We start from the raw sequence: 23,105 nt of genomic DNA on the forward strand, positions 1-23,105 counted from the left end.
ATCAGGGGATTGAACGATGTCATTCGGGATGATGGTTTGCTGGAGGGTGTTATGGGACGAGGGTCTCTTAGCATAGCTGCCTTCTGTTTTGGGGGCAACACGACAGGCACGAACTGGTTGTACCGAATCTCTGCAGCCGCGCCTGCTCTACATAAATGCATTGAACTGCTGCTGGAAAGATGGAATGTTTCGGTGTTGCGTACTTTGCGAACGCAGCCCAGAGGGAACGAAGCAACCCATGGGACATCTCACATATATCGTGCTGGGAGATCGAGACATCAATGGGACATGATCATTTTGAGTATGTTAGTATTAAGGACATCCAAGCAAATTTTGTGGATGTCCTGTAATAATCCTTAGGGATACCACGTGGATGTGTACGGGACCTGTATGTTGTATGTTGTTGGACTTGTATATTGCACGGGAACATGTATGGAATGATTGCTTGATTTGTGATTTTCATTAGCTAAATGCAAATTTTCAACTGTTTCGGTTTAACAAATGCAGCACCTTGAAAAATGCATGCCATCACCTTTTTTTTTTCAAATTTAATTGTTCAGTTTCGCGTTCGTTTGCCATAACGAACAACGCAGCGTCTTACAAAGTCAAAAATATAAAAAATCTCCCAGGACCACTGAGTCTAAGCTTTTCGAATGGCGCCAGTGGCATTTCCTTCGAAAGGCAAAACCGATGCTATATTGCTTGTTTTCTGTCCTACCGCAAATTGGAGGGTCCCGCTCACCTCTGGTGGCGTGTCTACGTGGGTGACGTGTCTACAATTAATCCAATTTCGTACACAAACACGGAAGTGAGGAATTGCTTGGAGTATTAACTCAGAATGAACATAATGTTGTGTTTCATACTGCTTTTAGTGATTTCGGTTTGGGGCTTTTGTTATGTCCATTAAAAGTCGTTCTCGCGCAGTGCTGCACCAAAGTGATTTCTCGTTCTCTCTCGGGAGACATGCTTCATATGATATCCCATCCGGGACCTAATTTGGACAATCCTCGGACCAGCCGAGAGAGATGTCCCACGAACGTGGATTTCTAGACTTGGACATCGGGATCTGTTTCAGACATCCACAGGGGATAGTGTTCCTTCTGGGCGGTTAGTGAATTTGAGATTCATTCTAGCGACAACAGTTCATATACTATAAAAGAGTTCGTTCATAGACTGCACCGGGATTACCCGAGGATTACGAGGACACGAGGATATCGTGTCCAACATAACCATTATTTTTTCCAACCTACACATTCCAAGAACATAGCCATTCATGGAAACGGGGAACGTAGCCCATTTTTGTTTCGATTAAGAACTGCACTCTTAGGAATGAACTTCACTACATAGCATGCTCCTGGCCAACCATAATCTCGAATGATATCATTATCTGCGCTGATTTGTTGAAAACGGGAGGTGTACGCCTTTTTTGTGACAATTATGAACAGCATAAGTGTCACAAAAAGGCGACGCCTCCAGTTTTCAACAAATCGTTATAGACAACGATATCATTCGAGATGATGGTTGGCTAGGAGCGTGCTATGCGGTGAAGTTCATTTCTAAGAGTGTGCATATTACCACAGAAATGTTCCCGGAAGGCTAATTGTCGTCGAGATGAGGGCATTAACAAGTGCATCGCATTCGGGATCTCACACACCTTACCCTTTCAGGGAAATATAGTTGACGTAGTTGTATTTTTTACAAAACAGGTTCCCAAAGACACGCCAGGGATAGCCCGACCGAATCTGGTACGCCGACAGCAAGATGTAGACGCACTTTATGCAGTACCACAGTTTGGGAGGCAGGCTGGGATCGTCCGCAAATGCACGACGGGTAGAGGCAGGAACTACGAAGAATATCCACACATGGACGACGAGGACAATGAAGATCTGGAGAACGAGCTTCCCGACGACGTACTTGCGCAGATACAAGGCCCGATCCACAATAATCAACGAGAACTGTGCTAGCAGCACCATCACGAAGAGCACAGGAATCTAAGACAAATGGCACGGTTCTTTAAATGTCGTGTGCACCAAGTCAACGCCATCTAGACTATACACGAGGCCCGATCGCCCGATCGTGACGAAGTCGTTGAGAGCCTGGCAATCCTCAGCCACGCTCTCTTAAAAATAAACTTCACCGCATAGCACGCTCCCAGCCACCCATCATCTCGAACGATATGGTTTACTGCCCTGAATTGTCGAAAACGGGACGCGTAGGCATTTTTTGTGACAATTATGAACAGCATAAGTGCTACAGAAAGGGCGTACACCTCCCGTTTTCTACAAATCGGGGCAGATTACGATATCATTCGAGATGATGGTTGGGTATAGGAGTGTGCTATGCGGGAGTGTACGTCGAGCAGCCATGGAATCCAACCTCCGGAAGTCGCATCGAGAGCTGCTGCACTCTTAAAAATGAACTTCACCACATAGCACGCTCCTAGCCAACCATCATCAGGAATGACAACGTTCTCGCCCTAGATTTATTGAAAACGGGAGGCAGAGCCTATTTTGTGCTCATTATGCACGGCACAGAATAGGCTCCGCCTCCCATTTTCAACAACTCAGGGGCGAGAACGTTGTCATTCGGGATGATGGTTGGCTAGGAGCGTGCTATGTGGTGAAGTTTATTTCTAAGAGTGTGGTAGGTACACTCGTAAAAATGAACTTCACCACATAGCACGCTCCTAGCCAACCATCATCCCGAATGATATCGTTATCTCACCTGATTTGTTGAAAACGGGAGGCGTACGCCCTTTCTATGACAACTATGACCAGCATAAGTGTCACAAAAAGAGCGTACGCCTCCCGTTTCCATAAAATCAGGGTAGATCACGGTATAATTCGAGATTATGGTTGGTTAAGAGCGTGCTATGCGGTGAAGTTCATTTTTAAGAGTGTACATCCGTTTCAAATCAGGTGCGGTGAATACATGAATCACGATATGTCCACATAACAAAAATGACGTAGAGCAGGCCTTCTTTAATCTAGGTGGTGGTGACGCAGTAGTGCATAGCACCCAGCACTCTACCTGCTTCTTGATGACGTATTCTGTGACATTGTCGGTCCTTGCTGTGCTATCCTGTAAAAATATCATACAACTCTCAATAGCAGAAGAAAGAAAAAGTGACGAGACACGCAGCAGTATAGTGAGTTCGCGGACGTTTGCCAGGAGAGCCAATCTGAGAAGTGCGCGAAACGAGCCTTACTTCAGTGAACGTCCAGTAACCGAAAAAATAAATGAAGAAGTTGATGAAGTCACACATGAACATGTAGGCATATACGTCAGTCGTTAACCGGTACGCCGGGTGAAGCAGATCCCTGAAGAATGCTCTGAACTGTTCTGTGTAATTGCCAACTCTGAAATGAGATTTCACAAATCCAGGTACACCATCCAGCGCCTTGTTCAAGTGCCTATAAAAGCGACATAGCGTGTTTGGAGCAAGCAATTTTACCGGAACATGTATCTATATATGCTTCGCCTGCTCACGCTTATTCCTAACGTGTTAATACTTTCTGCGATATCAAATTGTGATCATTCAAACGTAAAGTGTGTTACGAATCCTTTCATCATGTATTACGAAGTTCGTTTGTGCACTTAAACTAATCTCGGAATACCAATGTCGAATACGTTCACAGGAAGACTTTGCCTCTCGATCCGTCGTTGCGGCCAATGCGTAGCTAAACAGCTGTGGAAACCAGGGATCGGAACCGGTATTTTTTTTTTCGTTCGGTTCGGGTTCAGGCATATTGGTTCGGTTCGGGTTTAGCTCCGTTGAACCGAAATTATCAACTTGAACCGGTTCAGGTATATCGGTTCGGTTCCCCCACCCCGCAAAACACACAGCACAAAAACGCGGTCAGCGTCAGCGGTCGGGGCACTTACAGGGAGTGGAACAGTTACTTCTTTCGGTCCCGGTTTAACCGGTTCATGGGCAGTAATTTTGCTACATGAAAGCGAGCTTTCGCCCACCGTACACGGTTGTAAGAGAAATGTGTTAGATAACCGTTTCAGGTGAGTCAAAAAAAGGTCGGTCAGGATAGTACAATTATTTCACCTCTGAACCGATTGCCGAACCGGTAACCGTATGAATTTTTTTCGGTTCAGTTCCGGCTCGGTTCAGCACAAGCAAAAAAATGTTCTGGTTCGGTTCGGTTCGGGTTCGTCAGAAAATAACGTTCTTTTCGGTTTTAGGTTTGGGTTCTGTTCCGGTTCCGATCCCTGGTGGAAACTACAGCGGCTGGAGCACGGGGTCCTGGCGGCGGGACCCTTACACGAGACCATGGTCAAATCCAGCCCACGAACCCCACCAACGCTCCGCCCACAAAGCACTTCTGACCTGCACTCTTAGAAATGAACTTCACCGCATAGCACGCTCCTAGCCAACCATCATATCGAATGATATCGTTGTCTGCCGTGATTTGTTGAAAACGGGAGGCGTACGCCTTTTTGTGACAATTATGAACAGCATAAGTGTCACAAAAAGGCGTACGCCTCCCGTTTTCAACAAATCAGGGCAGATAACGATATCATTCGGTATGATGGTTGGCTAGGAGCGTGCTATGCGGTGAAGTTCATTTCTAAGAGTGTGACACCGTAGGAGGCATACTAATTAATAATAATAATTGGGTGTTTACGTCGCGAGACAACTGAGATCATGAGCGACGCCACAGCGGTCGGTCTGTGGATTGCTTTTGCCCACCTGAGGGTTCTTTAACGTGCAATGAAAGCTCATTACACGGCACCCCGTATTTAACGTCCCTCGCGGAAGACGGCGTGTCTAAGCAACTTGTACCCTGCCACCAAGTTGCTGGCGTCCTCGGCCGGGTTCGAACCCGCGATCTCGGGATCAGAAGGCGAACACGCTACCGACTGAGCCACCGAGGCCGGTGGAGGCATACTACATAGGCAGACTACGTGTTCACACGTCTTTCTCAGCTGACCAAGCAATTCTGAGGGACTGCAAGCACACTATCTTGTGTGATTTCACGCGGAATCAGGCAGTCTGGTCAGGTCGACCTCTCCGATTTTTTTTTCTTTCAAGCATATATCAAAGCCTTGTCCCTAGGAGGCATATTGGCGCTGAAGGTAATTGAAAATAATTGGTGGTTTGGTTATTGTTTAATTCAATGTAATTCAGATGTGGGCATTACTACCACTGCGCTTCCTACGAAGATTGACGCGACGTATCTTCATAACTATTCATCATATTCAGCTGAATGTTTTTTTCTTTTTTTTTTACATATTGTCAGGGGTGAATAGCGTTGCATCCTAAGTTCTGAAGATTTTAAGGTTTGCCTTTAAGGAGATAAAAAAATCGCAAATTTGCCTGATTGGTAAAATATGTTACGTTTTGGGAACCTCGCTTAGTTGTCTCCCAATTGTGATGCCCGAAATTGTGTTTGTCTCACCAGAAGAAAGGGCATTTCGAGACGAACACAATGTTGTAGATTACTTTCCTGTATCGCAATTCGGAGACAACTAGTGAGGTTCCCGAAACGTGCCATATAGTATTACAAATGAGGCAACTTTGCGATTTTTTACCTCCTCAAAGGCAAACCTTATACCCCTGTCACACGGGCATTTTCGATCCTGCTCGACCGAACCTGCTTGAACCCAATGCAGATCGGATGGTGCTACACGGCCGCTTCCAAGCAGGATCGAACTTTGATCCTGCTTGACTCAAGACAGTTCCCATAACAGGATTGAGAGTTTCAAGACGGCTCGACGGCCGCCATTTGCATCCCCGACCCCGGTGAACTGTCATAACTCAAGGCGGACATGCGCACGAAGCTGCAAATGATGCCTACATCGGTATACGATAAAACCACTAATATCGCTGTTATATAGGAAACGCGAAATTAATTAGTTCCGTTTATTCATTTGCACAGGTCAACCATTCAATGCGCATTGAAAGTGGCCGTGTAGCAGCGTCAAAACTCGAGCGTGCTCGGGAAGTTCGATGCAGATCGGATTCGAGAAGGATCGAAATGCCCGTGTGACAGGGGTATTAGAATCTTCAGAACTTGAGATGCAATGCTATCCGCCCCTGACATTCTGTGAAAAAAATAAATATATATCAGCTGTATGTCTTGAATAGTTATAAAGACACGTGCCGTTAAACTTCGTAGGAAGCGCAGTTGTCGACATGCCCACATCTGAATGACATTTCAATAAAAGATAACCACCAATTATTTTCAATTAATTTCAGCGCCAATATGCCTCCTAGGGACAAGTCTTTAATATATGCTTAAAAGAAAAATATCGGAGAGGTCGACCGGACCACCCTGCCAGATTCGGCGCGAGATCATCCTCTTTCTACCGCAGCTACGCTGCTGATCGTTATAATTCGCATTTTTACGTCGCAAGACAAGTATGTACAATTGTGATGATGAGCGACACCACAGTGTTCGATTAGTTTCGCCCTCCCCAGGCTTCTTTGCGTGCGCTGAAATCTCGGCGCACATATACAGCGCATTTAATGCCCCTTGTGGGATGCCACGTCTCTTCCCTGACCTGTACTTTGCCACCAACTTCTCGGGGTCGATCTCGCAATCTACGGGTCACTAGGCAGGCACTCTGCCAACGGAGCACATGTGGACACAGATGGATTTGCGAGGATCTAGTACTACAGCTTACCTTTTATAGATGTCGCTGGGATGAAGCACAGCGGAACTGGAAATTCCACATTCCTGGGCACCAGTAATTGCACCTGTAACGTCGTGACATATGCAATGTTTCACAGTCACGCTCAGAGCAGGGATACTTTGCACCTTCGTTACGAACCTATATTTTGTTCAGGCAGCTCCTTGGCACCTGGTGTCAGCATGGCAAAGCTCTGAAAGAAAGAATTCGCACCCGAATATCTCACATTTTGGCAGCAGACACCACATGTCCTACACTAAAACTATACGTGTCTTTCATGAGCCTCTTTTGAGGACACGTTCATGAACTTCGCATGTCACGCTCGAAAAGCAGTACTTCTCCGCGTATCACGATGATTAACAATTAGCCCTAAGACTGGCATCTGTCTGTCCTCTCACTCTTGGGAACGGAAAGTGTACGTTTTTCTTTTTCTTTTTTTTTTTTGCAACACTTTTCACATGTACGCAAACTGTCATAAAAAGGCCGTATGGCGACGTGCTCAGCAAAGCAGGAGATAGAGCGATGTCGTTTTGGCTCATCGTTGGCGAACGTCTATTATCAATTATGCAGCAACTACGGCACTTCACTGTCATAGACTCGGTCAAGGTAGCGCCAACACGAATGTGGAAACTGAGAAAAATGTGTCAGTGACACATCGTTGTATTTACACGCTGGCGGGGTCAGGTTTGTTGGATGTATGAGTTCTTGTGTGTGTAGGTCTCCAACGGCATGGCCGAGTGGGTTAAGGCGTCCTGCTCGTTGGTGGTAGCAAAGGTCGTGCTGAAGAGTGGGAGATGGTGGGTTCGAATCCTACCACCGGCTGTGCTGTCTTAAGTTTTCTCTGGGTTTTCCAAAGACTTTCCGGACGAACGTCGGCACAGTTCTCCCTGAAGTCGGCCCAGGACGCATACTAACCCCCCACTCCTTCCTGCTGTCCTCTCGCCATCTGTCCACATCTGTACGCCGCTCATAGCCACAGTCGCTTCGCGGCGCTAACACGGAATTTAAAAAAAAAAAGTTTTTCCTCAACCTCTATAGGATGTGCAGTCCAGTGAATGACCATTTCAAGAGATTGAATTTTCTATGAGCTAAACGTTTCCCATTCTTGTATTAGAAATCAAATACTTGGAATGCAGAGCATTTGGGTAATCGTCAATAGATTGTCTAGAGAAAAGCTGTAATGCAATGACCTACAACACGTATATATATGGCTGATGAATGCCGGTGAATTACTTCTATCACGAACTGAATGAACAACTTAAGTCCAGTTAAGGACTTCAATTAATATATTACATGGAGCTTCTGTGACATGAACTGTAGGAATTCCGAAATTTTCTTAGCCTACAACTACAACCGTCTTTACCTCACTATTTTCACTTTCTTTGGGAGCAGGTGCGGCACTACCTTTTTTTAAGCAGCCTTTCTGCTACCTATGACTACCTACGATCACATGATGCGAAAGCACTGATTATAGCTCTTTTGTCTAGAGAGAGAGAGCTGTGTGTCACCATCTGTTTGACAAATCGGTCGATGGCGCTATTAATCTCGGCTTTTAAATAACCAGAATGGCAATTCACTGTTCTGTGTCGTCCACAGGGCTGCTCATCCTACGTATATCTCGCATGACATGCCAAATAAAGTTAGTCGAAAATGCAAGCGCCTGTTCTATCTGCGTCTGTCCTCATGTTCTCCCGTGCTTGTGCAGCATTGGAGGCTCATAGAGCTCGAAGCTCGTCCTTATTATGAAGAAATTACTTGGTCCTTAACATCACTTATTAACCTTTCTGGACAACAGAGGACTTTGATAATCGCTGTAAGGCTTACGATTATATCCTCGCCGGAATTACCGCGGTAACTGGGGCAGAGTGTCACCTGTGGCGATGACACACTCTAATCGTCAGCTGTTATTGATGCCATGGCTAGCTGGCTAAGTAAGCGTTTATAGACACGAAGCAATAACGCAGGACGATGTGTAAGGCACAGTTGCAAGCAAGGGTCTGTCAATTCACACTGACGCTTTCGACATTCATTGCTTGCTTTTGTTTTGCATCTGTCTAAGTTTGGAGCGCAACCCAATGCTTGGATTGGTTCAAACTCTCATCCCTCTGTGCGCTGTAGTTTCTCTCACACTTATACCCTAATTCCACTCTGAAATGACGAGACATGTCACGTGAAGTTAACGATCACGCTTGCTAGTTGGAAATATCTCTGATCGCACGTTAGCAAGAACCATGCAAGGAATGAGGCTTGTGCAGTGACGTCACGTTTACTCATGTGACTCGGGGAAAACATATCACCGCAGCGGAGGAACAGTAGGTGGGCATGTCGTGAGTTGTTGCGGTATGCGTGAAATTACGAGGTCATATTGCAAAAGCACACGCTGTTACCTCATTCGGCCCCCAGTAGGACGCCTGTGACGCGTTCGCATGTTTTCCCGATCAGGTGGCCCAAAGGCGCTCAAAGTGCAAGCGTGACGTCATGTGCACGAGCCTCATTATAAAAATATGTGAAAAAAAATGCGTACCGTACAGTTCTCCGATATCACGCACATCGTGGAGGAGGACACCTCATTGGAATCAGTAGTGATGTCCTTCCACAAACCCTTGCTTTTCAGCATAAATCGGTGGAAAAAAACAAAGAGCAGCAAAACCAGGTCGTAGAGGGCGTATGATGAGTTCCCGCTCTGCTTTGCAATCCCAAGAACACGAGGTGCATCGGAAAAGTGGCTCGTGGCTGATGACACATTCCAGTCGAAGAAGTCAAACTGGAAAATATACTTGACTACCACGATAGCTTCAGTGTACGTAATGATGGTGATCCAGAAGGTCTTGGAAGGACGAGGGACGGAGAGCGAACCCCAAAGGAAGGCCATGAGGGGAAGAGGTAGGGAAAGGAGGCTCGCGGTCATTATCTGGTTCACGACAATCATCAGGTAACATGCGACCTCGGATTGGGACATTATAGCATAGTAGCATGCGGTGAAGAATCGAATGGCCGACGGTCTACGGGTGGGAGTTACGCAGCGCGGCATGTCAGCGCCGAGCCTGCAGATAAATTCTTCGTTAGCATCTTAAAGGGGCACCGCACTTCAAAACCGAACTTCGTGACACAGTCCTGATGCTACCTGACCGTCATTCGGCATGATATGGACCTTTTTCACATACGCGTCGAATCCTACCGGCTCTCCAGCGAACCAAGCTCGGTGCACGTCAAAACAAATCCACGTGGGTGGCGCGAAGGGCCAAAACCGGTCCGGTGTGGAGCCGACAAGCTCGCGCCATTCGTTCGGTCTCCCCACTGGTCCCCACCTATGTTGCACCCATAGTCCGCCATCTAGTGAAGACGGAGATGATCCTTTCCGGCGCCTCAAGGTCATACGCATGCGCATAGGCCATTGTGAATAAGGTCCATTGTGCAACCGTTTAATCTTGCTACCCCAATTTTCGCGGGTAGGACACAGGACACATACTCTTGGCGAATTTCGCGACTTCAAGGAAACGCCATGAATGCTATGAACGCAATGAAGCGCTATGTGTCCAATACGCCAATCTTTCACTTCAAACAAGGTTAAAACAGAGTAGATCATCTTGTACTCACGACCAAGATTGTGCTGAATCTTCCGGTGATAACAGTCGTGCTTCTTTATGAAGCCTGTTATTGCAAAAATAAGGCGATATTGAATTTGTACAAGATGTCCAGAATGCGCTGGCATCAGGGAATGTTTTCCGTGCCCACAACGCACCAGCAAAGGTTACATGCAACATTATTACGAATCGAAATTTAGCAAACTTATTGCAGGCCCTCTAGAACGTTATAGGGAGACTGCAAAGCGTCCATATCAGACGAGTACGGACAGAACCGACGAGAAGCAGCCATGGGATTAGCAAAAGGGCGCATGGGGGGTCACTTGGGCCCCTTAGGGTCACTTGTCAAAATTACGCACTTCTTATACATAGGTAGAATTCCGGGTTTTCGGGTTTATCCGAAAAAAATCCGCAAAAATGTACGCCGGTAAGATTTGAGGCAATCTATCCAAAAAAGTCCGTACTTCTGGGTTCCCGTTATCGAAAAGAAAGCAAGGAAAGCCATGTCTTAATGACTGGTTGACTGACTGAATCGTTTCCTCTGGTGTCGAGATTAACCTTATTGCAAAACTCATACGAGTTTTTTATGGGATCTAGACATATATCCCATATCAATATACACAATACACCGGAATGCTATGGGACGGGGTGTCTCATATCACATTGCAAGGGAATACCATCAGATCTTATATAACGCCGGTGTGTTTGCTTGTTTGTTTAGGGGGGGTATATGTTTATTCACACAAAAAAGGAGATGTCAGCCAGGCAAGTGGCAAGTGTTTTGGGGACTGAGGACAGTTTGGCCAATAGCAGCATGCCTGCTACACCTCCGATGAGTGGCTCTGTCAAACAATATCCACCGTGCAGCTGTCTCTCGCGAAGCCACCGTGTAATCCAGCGAACTTTATCAGATAATTCGCAATTGGAGTCACTGAATACGGTACCAGTGACATTATTCGACGTGTGGGTATAGTGACACCATTTCCAAGTTCTGTCTGGAAAACGCAGCACCTAGAGTTTTTCTTTTTTTTTCTGTGAATCGTGTTTTACCCTCAAAGTAATGACATAGATGTCATTGTCGGCAAGTTCCGCAGCATGAGAGTGAGCGTTCTGGAGCGGCAGCATCTCATTCTTTTTGTAAATATGTCACTTCACACCTGTAGCTCTTTCTCCGAGCTTCCGATATTACCAGAGATACAATAAATAAAAGAATGCAAAACTCCGAATCCTATGAACATAATAAACTCCGCAAGAAGTCATCTAATTATGCAAAAGCTACAAAAAACCGGTACCCTATACGTCGTAATACTAACATGAACCCCTGAACACCTGCACAGTTGCAGCATTCGTCTCCAGGTAAGGAGGTGAATGATCCAACCCCCCCATCGAAGCACTTTTCCCCCATTAGAAAAAAATCCTGGAGAACGCCAATGGCGACAGATGCTGTCTCACGTCGTCCAGAAATCTGAAAAGGTGAGATCTGCAAAACATGGAAACCAAACAAGAAATCTGTGTGAAACCGAAAGCCTAATTGGATTGATCCGAATCCCAGTGCCCCAAACGGCTAATTCAACCTTTCGAGTCCACGAACCACATTCGTTTGTTTCTTTTGAAAACTGGCGCCTCGGGAGTCTGCCGCAAGCCTGATTGGCGTGATCCGAATTGGCTAATAGAATCTTTCGAATCCACCAACCACGTTGGTTTGCTTATTTTTAAAATTCCCACCTCTGGAGTCTGCCAAAAGCTTCATCAGCCTCATCCGAATCCCAGTGCCCAACACGGCTAATCGAATCTTTCGAATCCACCAACCACGTCGGTTTGCTTATTTTTAAAATTCCCGCCTCTGGAGTCTGCCAAAGGCTTCATCAGCCTCATCCCAATCCCAGTGCCCAACACGGCTAATCGAATCTTTCGAATCCACCAACCACGTCGGTTTGCTTATTTTTAAAATTCCCGCCTCTGGAGTCTGCCAAAAGCTTCATCAGCCTCATCCGAATCCCAGTGCCCAACACGGCTAATCGAATCTTTCGAATCCACCAACCACGTTGGTTTGCTTATTTATAAAATTCCCGCCTCTGGAGTCTGCCAAAAGCTTCATCAGCCTCATCCGAATCCCAGTGCCCAACACGGCTAATCGAATCTTTCGAATCCACCAACCACGTTGGTTTGCTCATTTATAAAATTCCCGCCTCTGGAGTCTGCCAAAAGCTTCATCAGCCTCATCCGAATCCCAGTGCCCAACACGGCTAATCGAATCTTTCGAATCCACCAACCACCTTGGTTTGCTTATTTTTAAAATTCCCGCCTCTGGAGTCTGCCAAAAGCTTCATCAGCCTCATCCGAATCCCAGTGCCCAACACGGCTAATCGAATCTTTCGAATCCACCAACCACGTTGGTTTGCTTATTTATAAAATTCCCGCCTCTGGAGTCTGCCAAAAGCTTCATCAGCCTCATCCGAATCCCAGTGCCCAACACGGCTAATCGAATCTTTCGAATCCACCAACCACGTTGGTTTGCTTATTTATAAAATTCCCGCCTCTGGAGTCTGCCAAAAGCTTCATCAGCCTCATCCGAATCCCAGTGCCCAACACGGCTAATCGAATCTTTCGAATCCACCAACCACGTTGGTTTGCTTATTTTTAAAATTCCCGCCTCTGGAGTCTGCCAAAAGCTTCATCAGCCTCATCCGAATCCCAGTGCCCAACACGGCTAATCGAATCTTTCGAATGCACCAACCACGTTGGTTTGCTTATTTATAAAATTCTTGCCTCTGGAGTCTGCCAAAAGCTTCATCAGCCTCATCCGAATCCCAGTGCCCAACACGGCTAATCGAATCTTTCGAATGCACCAACCACGTTGGTTTGCTTATTTATAAAATTCCCGCCTCTGGAGTCTGCCAAAAGCTTCATCAGCCTCATCCGAATCCCAGTGCCCAACACGGCTAATCGAATCTTTCGAATGCACCAACCACGTTGGTTTGCTTATTTATAAAATTCCCGCCTCTGGAGTCTGCCAAAAGCTTCATCAGCCTCATCCGAATCCCAGTGCCCAACACGGCTAATCGAATCTTTCGAATCCACCAACCACGTCGGTTTGCTTATTTTTAAAATTCCCGCCTCTGGAGTCTGCCAAAGGCTTCATCAGCCTCATCCCAATCCCAGTGCCCAACACGGCTAATCGAATCTTTCGAATCCACCAACCACGTTGGTTTGCTTATTTATAAAATTCCCGCCTCTGGAGTCTGCCAAAAGCTTCATCAGCCTCATCCGAATCCCAGTGCCCAACACGGCTAATCAAATCTTTCGAATGCACCAACCACGTCGGTTTGCTTATTTTTAAAATTCCCGCCTCTGGAGTCTGCCAAAAGTTTCATCAGCCTCATCCGAATCCCAGTGCCCAACACGGCTAATCGAATCTTTCGAATCCACCAACCACGTTGGTTTGCTTATTTATAAAATTCCCGCCTCTGGAGTCTGCCAAAAGCTTCATCAGCCTCATCCGAATCCCAGTGCCCAACACGGCTAATCGAATCTTTCGAATCCACGAACCACGTTGGTTTGCTTATTTATAAAATTCCCGCCTCTGGAGTCTGCCAAAAGCTTCATCAGCCTCATCCGAATCCCAGTGCCCAACACGGCTAATCGAATCTTTCTAATCCACCAACCACGTTGGTTTGCTTATATTTAAAATTCCCGCCTCTGGAGTCTGCCAAAAGCTTCATCAGCTGGTGGTGGTGGTGATGGTGAAAGGGCTTGCCGTTGTCGGCCTCACGTATGTGAAGCTTCATCAGCCTCATCCGAATCCCAGTGCCCAACACGGCTAATCAAATCTTTCGAATGCACCAACCACGTTGGTTTGCTTATTTTTAAAATTCCCGCCTCTGGAGTCTGCCAAAAGCTTCATCAGCCTCATCCGAATCCCAGTGCCCAACACGGCTAATCAAATCTTTCGAATGCACCAACCACGTTGGTTTGCTTATTTTTAAAATTCCCGCCTCTGGAGTCTGCCAAAAGCTTCATCAGCCTCATCCGAATCCCAGTGCCCAACACGGCTAATCGAATCTTTCGAATGCACCAACCACGTTGGTTTGCTTATTTTTAAAATTCCCGCCTCTGGAGTCTGCCAAACGCTTCATCAGCCTCATCCTAATCCCAGTGCCCAACACGGCTAATCGAATCTTTCGAATGCACCAACCACGTTGGTTTGCTTATTTTTAAAATTCCCGCCTCTGGAGTCTGCCAAACGCTTCATCAGCCTCATCCTAATCCCAGTGCCCAACACGGCTAATCGAATCTTTCGAATGCATCAACCACGTTGGTTTGCTTATTTTTAAAATTCCCGCCTCTGGAGTCTGCCAAAAGCTTCATCAGCCTCATCCGAATCCCAGTGCCCAACACGGCTAATCGAATCTTTCGAATCCACCAACCACGTTGGTTTGCCTATATTTAAAATTCCCGCCTCTGGAGTCTGCCAAAAGCTTCATCAGCCTCATCCGAATCCCAGTGCCCAACACGGCTAATCAAATCTTTCGAATGCACCAACCACGTTGGTTTGCTTATATTTAAAATTCCCGCCTCTGGAGTCTGCCAAAAACTTCATCAGCCTCATCCGAATCCCAGTGCCCAACACGGCTAATCAAATCTTTCGAATGCACCAACCACGTTGGTTTTGCTTATTTTTAAAATTCCCGCCTCTGGAGTCTGCCAAAAGCTTCATCAGCCTCATCCGAATCCCAGTGCCCAACACGGCTAATCAAATCTTTCGAATGCACCAACCACGTTGGTTTGCTTATTTTTAAAATTCCCGCCTCTGGAGTCTGCCAAAAGCTTCATCAGCCTCATCCGAATCCCAGTGCCCAACACGGTTAATCAAATCTTTCGAATGCACCAACCACGTTGGTTTGCTTATTTTTAAAATTCCCGCCTCTGGAGTCTGCCAAAAGCTTCATCAGCCTCATCCGAATCCCAGTGCCCAACACGGCTAATCGAATCTTTCGAATGCACCAACCACGTTGGTTTGCTTATTTTTAAAATTCCCGCCTCTGGAGCCTGCCAAAAGCTTCATCAGCCTCCTCCGAATCCCAGTGCCCAACACGGCTAATCGGATCTTTCGAATCCACCAACCACGTTGGTTTGCTTATTTTTAAAATTCCCGCCTCTGGAGTCTGCCAAAAGCTTCATCAGCCTCATCCGAATCCCAGTGCCCAACACGGTTAATCAAATCTTTCGAATGCACCAACCACGTTGGTTTGCTTATATTTAAAATTCCCGCCTCTGGAGTCTGCCAAAAACTTCATCAGCCTCATCCGAATCCCAGTGCCCAACACGGCTAATCAAATCTTTCGAATGCACCAACCACGTTGGTTTTGCTTATTTTTAAATTTCCCGCCTCTGGAGTCTGCCAAAAGCTTCATCAGCCTCATCCGAATCCCAGTGCCCAACACGGCTAATCAAATCTTTCGAATGCACCAACCACGTTGGTTTGCTTATTTTTAAAATTCCCGCCTCTGGAGTCTGCCAAAAGCTTCATCAGCCTCATCCTAATCCCAGTGCCCAACACGGCTAATCGAATCTTTCGAATGCACCAACCACGTTGGTTTGCTTATTTTTAAAATTCCCGCCTCTGGAGCCTGCCAAAAGCTTCATCAGCCTCCTCCGAATCCCAGTGCCCAACACGGCTAATCGGATCTTTCGAATCCACCAACCACGTTGGTTTGTTCCTTTTTTAAAATTCTCGCCTCTGGAGTCTGCCAAAAGCTTCATCAGCCTCATCCGAATCCCAGTGCCCAACACGGCTAATCGAATCTCTCGTATCCACCAACCACGTTGGTTTGCTTACTTTTTAAAATTCCCGCCTCTGGAGTCTGCCAAAAGCTTCATCAGCCTCATCCGAATCACAGTGCCCAAAACGGCTAATCAAATCTTTCGAATCCACCAACCACGTTGGTTTGCTTATTTTTAAAATTCCCGCCTTTGGAGTCTGCCAAAAGCTTCATCAGCCTCATCCAAATCCCAGTGCTCAAAATGGCTAATCGAACTTTTCGAATCCACCAACCACGTTCGTTTTCTTTCTTTTTAAAACTGGCGCCTCCGGAGTCTGTCGAAAGCCTCATTGGCCTGATCCGAACCCCAGTGCCCAAAATGGTGAATCTAATCCTTTGAGTGCACCAACCACGTTCGTTTGTTTCTTTTTAAAACTGGCGCCTCCGCAGCCTGCCGAACGCCTGGTTGGCCTGATCCGAACCTCAGTGCCCAACACGGCGAATCGAATCTTTCGAATCCATCAACAACGTTGGTTTGTTTGGGGGCCCCGAATTCCGCAGAAAGTCTGATTAGCCGGATCCGGGGCGTGCCAGAACCACGGCATAAAGCACAGACATACAAGTTTAAACGTAACATGGTTTTGCTTTCGATTGTTTTGTAGTTCTATGGCAAGTATTCAGACAGGAGAGTTTATGTATTTCCTGTAGTCGATGAACAACATTTTTAATAAATTACATTTAAGAAGTAGTATATGAGTGCGTTTTCTCCTGAAAGTGAACTGTTATTTAATCTGTTTTACATTAAATGAATACATTAAATTCTGCTTCAAATCACTTTTCAGTAGAAGTGCTTTTTTCCCCAGGCTCTTTCCCCTTTTTCTAAAGAAAGGGTTCGAAAGATTCGAGATTCGTAAGATTCGAGGATTCGCAAATCCTTGCTTGCATTCGGGGAATTCTGGATTCGTCCCATTTCTACATATGAAAATGTTATGCATCCGTCCTCAAACATGGATGCCTCTAAGCCGCACCAGTGAAATATTTGTGCAGTACACAAACAGGAAATTCACACAATATCCAGAAAGGTTGTTCAGCAGGATGCTGTCCTACGACCATTGAAACGGGCAAGACTACCCTCTGAACAATACGGGTACATTACAAACACGCTGCGGTCAATTTCAATGTGGTTCAGCGTCTATTAGTATGACGGGAGTAATAATAAAAATCAGTATCGTAAGATAAACTTACTGGTGAGGGTGGTGCATCGGCGCAGCAGCGTGGGCTACGTCTTCATCCTTGGCTAGGCCACTAGTATACTGGCACATAATGACAAATCACATCATCAGTATGCTAGCGACCATTTCTTAAGCAGCATTTCATTCGGAGTAGTTATGCGCATTTTCTCGGGACGAGTGTCGCAGTCATCAGTCATATCTTAATAATAATAATAATTAGGACTTTACGTCGCGAGACAGCGGAGATCGTATGTTTATTGCCTGAACCGGCAGCATCAGCGCCCCTTTCTCACGGTGATATATGACGGAGAAAGTTTACATGATAAATCCAAAATAATCGTTTTGAGCGTTTTGTTGTGAGAGGAGAACCGGATTCCACGAAACTTGCCCCTAAGCAGCTTGCGAATTCGTACTGCGTTCCCTACATTAGAAGAACCGCATTTTGTTAGCCGATTCAGGAGGCGTTTCAAATGGATGACATCGCGAGTAATCCACGGCTTTTTCTTGCGAACTTGCTTTTTGTTTCGGACACACGACTGAGTAGAGTGCCACACAACATCAACAAACAGCGACCATAATGCGTTACTGTCATATGATAAAGAAAACGTACGGGACTGATCATCTGTCAAAATCCTAAGTAGAAAGAAATTCTCTCAGTATGGTTACAGGTTGGTAAAATGTCGCAGCTAAGTATCACAATACTATAATCGGAAACACCGTCATTACGTCATATCTCCTTTCTCACTTATACTCATAAACTTCTCACTAAGAAATGCCACATCAAGTAAGGATGACTTCGCAGAAATTACCCTTGTAGGCTTGCTAACTACCCGAATTAAGTCTCACTTTCAGGGATTTCAAAAATCACTTCTGCCTTGCCACTTTGTCTTTGTAGAGGACAACGCAGACTGTTCCAATCTATACTACAAAGGTTAAAGTCGTCACACAGGATTACCTTGTGTTTTTTGTTAACCTGATGATGCATAAAAGAAACTAGAGTCTATATTCTACCCGGTTCAGCACTAGCAGGCCTATAGACAACTCCAATCGTTACAGTCCCTCTGTTTGTGAAAAGCTTGCACCAGACGCTTTCACAATCTACGAGTGGCAGGAGGGAAACGTGCAGGCCCTGTCTTATCAACAATGCAACGCCTCGTCCTCGCGTTACTCGTTCCTTTCTTATCACATTGTACTGTTGTGGAGATATTTCAGTGTTAGCAGCGTCAGGACTTAGTCAGGTCTCTGTCACAGCCACGTCAGGGTCATGTTCTAACAACAAGGCTTCGATATCAGGTATTGTATTGATAACACTGCGACCATTAAAACATAGAAGTTGTAGCAGACAGCGAGTCGAGGAACCAAGATGTTTACTTGAAGCCGTCTGGCTACTAACTGAAGAATACCGGCACGGAGGCCGGCGCGATGGCGCTGCGGCCGCTACATTGCCTCCCCCGCTAGAGGCAGCTTGGTGCTGACTGACCAGGTGACGGTTTTTGTCTTTCGCTGGGGGGGGGGGGGGGGGGGGGGGTTGCGGGGTGGCGGTGCTGGGTGACAGGTACGAGTAAACTTCTGGCTGGTCGGCGACGGACCGGTTCTCTATGAAGGCTGGCTTCACACGGTCGACGCTTACGGTGTCATTCTTGCCGTGCACACTGACGCGAATGTTCTTGCCGGCGCGGCCCAGAACGAGGTGGGGACCGGTGTAGAAGGGCGTGAGTAGCTTGCGTACGGCGTCTGTACGGATGAAAACGTGGGTGGCGTCGCCGAGCGCTTGGGAGACGTAAGGCTTCTGGGACGATGCGGTACGGGGCGGAACGGGGCGGATGAGGTCAAAGCTGCGCCGCAGGCGTTGTAGGAAGTCCGGAGCCGTGACACGGGTCGCGCCAGGACTGGTGGGGAACAAAAATTATCCAGGCAGATGGAGGGTACGTCCGTACAGCAGTTCCGCCGAGCTACACCCGAGGTCGGACTTCAGGGAGGTAGGAATGCCGAGGAGGGCGAGTGGAAGATGGTCTGTCCAATGAGCTCCGTCTTCGAACGCCGTTAGAGCAGCCTTAAGGGTGCGGTGCAGCCGCTCGACAAGGCCGTTGGACGCAGGGTGGTAAGACGTCGTACGTATGCGGGACGTGCCGATGAGCCGCGTGAAGGATGAAAAGAGATTGCTCTCGAATTGGCGGCCGCGGTCTGTGGTCACTTGACTAGGAACGCCGAAACGTGCGACCCATGTGGCGAGGAAAGCTGAAGCGACAGTTTCAGCGGTGGAGTCAGGGATGGGCGTGGCCTCAGGCCACCTGGTGTACCTGTCGACGGCTGTTAAGATGAATCGACACCCAGCTGAGACAGGGAGGGGGCCGACAATGTCAACGTGCACGACGTCGAAACGTGCGTCCGGGAGGTCGAACTTGCCATGAGGTGACACGGTATGGCGGTGGACTTTCGACCGTTGGCACGGTATGCATGTGTGGACCCAAGTTGTTATGTCTCTGTGCATGGATGGCCAAACATAGCGCTCAGCAACGAGGCGTTTTGTGGCGCGTATCCCTGGGTGCGCCAGGTCGTGCAAGGCCGCAAAGACCGGTAGGCGGTACGCTTCGGGAACAAAAGGCCTCGGCTGTGCTGTCGAGGAGTCACAGCAAAGTAGGAAGTCACATCCAGGAATCGGAATGTCCGTGAACTTCAGAGATGAGTTGCCCCGCTCACGCAAGCGCTGTAGCTCGTGGTCAGAGACTTGGGCGGTGGCGAGGGCCTCAGGAGACAGTGGCGAGGCGGATACAGCTTCCACGCGGCTGAGAGCGTCGGCAGGGCCGTTCTCGGTGCCGTTGACATGCTGCACGTCGGTGAAAAACTCGGCAAGAAACGATAGGTGACGTATCTCTCGAGGAGAGTAGCGTGTGCTGGCCGAGGTGAACGCGTACGTGAGGGGCTTATGATCCGTTAGGATCGTGAATCTGCGGCCCTCCAGAAAATGGCGGAAGTGACGCACGGCGAGATAGGCGGCCAGCAGTTCTCTGCCGAAGGTGCTGTACTTCTTCTCCGGAGGCTTGAGGCCTTTGGAAAAGAAAGCAACTGGTCGCCAAGCGCCGTCTACCCTCTGCTGGAGAACACCGCCGACGGCTATTCCGGTTGCATCGATCATGAGGGCCGTGGGGGCGTCGTGCTTGGGGAGGTAGAGCATGGTCGAGCGTGACAAGTCTTCCTTGATCTGAAGGAACGCGGCGTGAGCTTCAGGGTTCCATGGTAGCAACGACGAAGCAGCCCTATTCCCACGGAGGAGTTCGAAGGGTTTCAGCGCAGTGAGGAATAAAGCGCCGATAAAAATTAACAAGGCCGAGGAAACGGCGCAGTTGACGCAGAGATTGAGGCTGGGGATAGTTGGTAACTGCGTCCACTTTGGTGGTGAGTGGAGCTATACCTTCGGCCGTGACCTGATGTCCAAGGAACTCGGTGGCGGAAACTCCAAACTCGCACTTCTGCACATTTACCACGATACCGTGGGCTGCGAGGCGCTGGAAAAGTAGGCGCAGGTGTTGCTCGTGCAGTTCAGGCGAAGGGCTGGCAACAAGTAGGTCGTCTATATAGACGAAGACGAATGGGAGTCCGCGAACAACAGAGTCAATGAACCGCTGGAATGTCTGAGCCGCATTGCCAAAGAGCATGCGCGGGAACTCAAACAAACCGAACGGGCTGGTGATGGCGGTTTGCTTGACATCCTCGGGTGCAACCGGAATCTGATGGTATGCTTTCATGAGGTCTATCTTGCTGAAGAAGGTGGCGCCGTGCAGGTTGACGGTGAAATTCTGAAGACGGGGAAGAGGGTACCGGTCGGGGACTCTGACGAGGTTCAAGGCGCGGTAGTCGCCGCATGGGCGCCAGTCCCCCGTCTTCTTCGGCACCATTTGCAATGCAGATGACCAGTCGCTGGAGGAAGGCCGTGCAACGCCCATCGCGAGCATGTGATCGAATTCGCTACGTGCGATCTTGAGCTTTTCTGGGGCCAGTCAACGGGGGCGGGCGAAAACAGGGGCTCCCGTCGTGTTGATGTAATGCACGACGTCGTGGGCCACAGGTTGCGACCAGTCGGGTGGCTGTGTAAGGGAAGAGAATTGCTTCAATATCGCTGCATATGGGGAGAGCAGGGCGGAGATGGTTGTGCCTGCGGCGGGCGAGGCGTCGGTAACCGTGAATGCCTGGACGGACAGCTGGGTGCAAGAGTAGACTAGGCGCTTGCGGCCTACGTCAACCAGTAGACGAAAATGCCGCAAGAAGTCGGCGCCCAAGATAGGTCTGTCCACGGCGGCGACTAAAAACAGCCAGGGAAACGATCGGCGAAGCCCGAGGTCGATGGTAAGGGACTGTTGACGATAGACGGGGATGCCAGTATTATTCACAGTGGTTAGATGGAACATGGCAGTAGGGCGGCGATCGGCAGCCGCGGCTGGTAGGATACTGACTTCTGCGCCGGTATCTACAAGAAAACGGGTCCCGGATGCCTTGTTCGTTACGAAGTAGAGTCGGCTGCTGTCAGGAGTGGAGGCGGAGGCAGCCGTTACCGGAATCCGGGAAGGTTTCCCTGCCAGCTGCACGGGAGTATACAGTGCTGCGCTTGAACGCCATACCGCCTGTGGTAGCGACAATAACCTGTACGGTCTCCTGGAGGTGCCTCGCGAGAACGCTGAGGGGAGCGCCGTAGGCTGGGTGAACGACGTCGAGATGGATCGCGACGTCGGGGTCGGGGATTTCGAGGGGCGAGTGCTGACGCCACCATGGTGGACAGACGCTCAAAGCTTTCAAGCAATTGCCCAATAGTGTTGGAAGCAGGCATCTGTGGAAGAGGGGCGGTGCACACGGGAAGGGCAGGAGGCGGGGTCACGGTAGGAATCGCGGAAACGACGGGAGTAGGTGACGATACCTCCATAGTTTTGTCTGCGTGGGCTGCTAAATCTTGGAGCGGGTGGCAGCCGTGGCGAGGATAATTTGTACGCTGGAGGGTAACCGTTGTAGGAATAATTCCTTAAGGAGAGTAGGGTCGAACGTAGACGCTCGCTCGCCAAGGAGATTCTGCATGTCACGCAGCGGCTGGCCAGGGCGCCTATCTCCCAACTCTTCTGCAGTAAGCAGCTGCTGCAGTCTTTGGCGCTCCGACGCGGTTGTACGGTCAACAATGGCCTTCTTGACAGTATCGTACGGGTTGCTCAGCGGCGGAGCGGAAAGCACGTCGATTATCTGGGAGGCGATGTCGTGAGGCAGAACGCTGACGACGTGGCGGAATTGGGTCAGCTGGTTGGTGATGCCTGCCAGGGATAACTGGCACTCCACCTGGAGGAACCAGACTGATGGGTTCTTAGGCCAGAAGGCAGGGAGACGAAGGGCGTAGTGCTGGACGGTTCCGGCTTGTGGAGCCCCGGTGGTTGCATGCGTGGGGGAAGACGGAGGCTGGTCCATACTCGGAACGTTCGGGTCACCAATGTAGCATACAGCGAGTCGAGGAACCAAGATGTTTATTTGAAGCCGTCTGGCTACTAACTGAAGAATACCGGCACGGAGGCCGGGTGTTAAATTCCGCGGGCCGCGCGCTGGGAGGCCGGCGCAATGGCGCTGCGGCCGCTACAAAGTGATATGGGGGAAGACGAATCTATTGTTGTGAAGGTACAGTGGTGGTGGTGATGATGAAAGGTCTCGCCGGTGTCGGCCTCACACAGGTGGGGAACGTCACGACTGACGCCCTGGGGGAATGTGCGTCCTGGGCCGACTTCTAAGGGAACTGTGCCGACATATATCTGAAAGCGCCCCAGACAGCGCAGCCGGCATCGAGATTCGAACCCGGGTACCTTCCAGTCTCGACGTGACATGATCAGCACGCTAACCACTGAGCCACGGGAGCT

General features: G+C 48.6%; 1 protein-coding gene across 1 annotated transcript in view; it reads right to left on the bottom strand.

Moving 5' to 3' along the window:
• Window positions 1-23,105, bottom strand: part of LOC135374161 (piezo-type mechanosensitive ion channel component-like) — a 77,453-nt gene that overhangs the window by 13,810 nt on the left and 40,538 nt on the right. Inside the window, exons 10-14 of the mRNA XM_064607175.1 lie at window positions 6,787-6,838; window positions 6,640-6,712; window positions 3,209-3,359; window positions 3,031-3,081; window positions 1,660-1,991 (exon numbers count right to left, since the gene is read on the bottom strand). Coding sequence (XP_064463245.1) covers window positions 1,660-1,991; window positions 3,031-3,081; window positions 3,209-3,359; window positions 6,640-6,712; window positions 6,787-6,838 — 659 coding nt within the window. The remainder of the gene's footprint in view (window positions 1-1,659; window positions 1,992-3,030; window positions 3,082-3,208; window positions 3,360-6,639; window positions 6,713-6,786; window positions 6,839-23,105) is intronic.

This window comes from Ornithodoros turicata, unplaced genomic scaffold (assembly GCF_037126465.1).
Source record: "Ornithodoros turicata isolate Travis unplaced genomic scaffold, ASM3712646v1 Chromosome45, whole genome shotgun sequence".
Lineage (NCBI taxonomy): Eukaryota > Metazoa > Arthropoda > Arachnida > Ixodida > Argasidae > Ornithodoros > Ornithodoros turicata.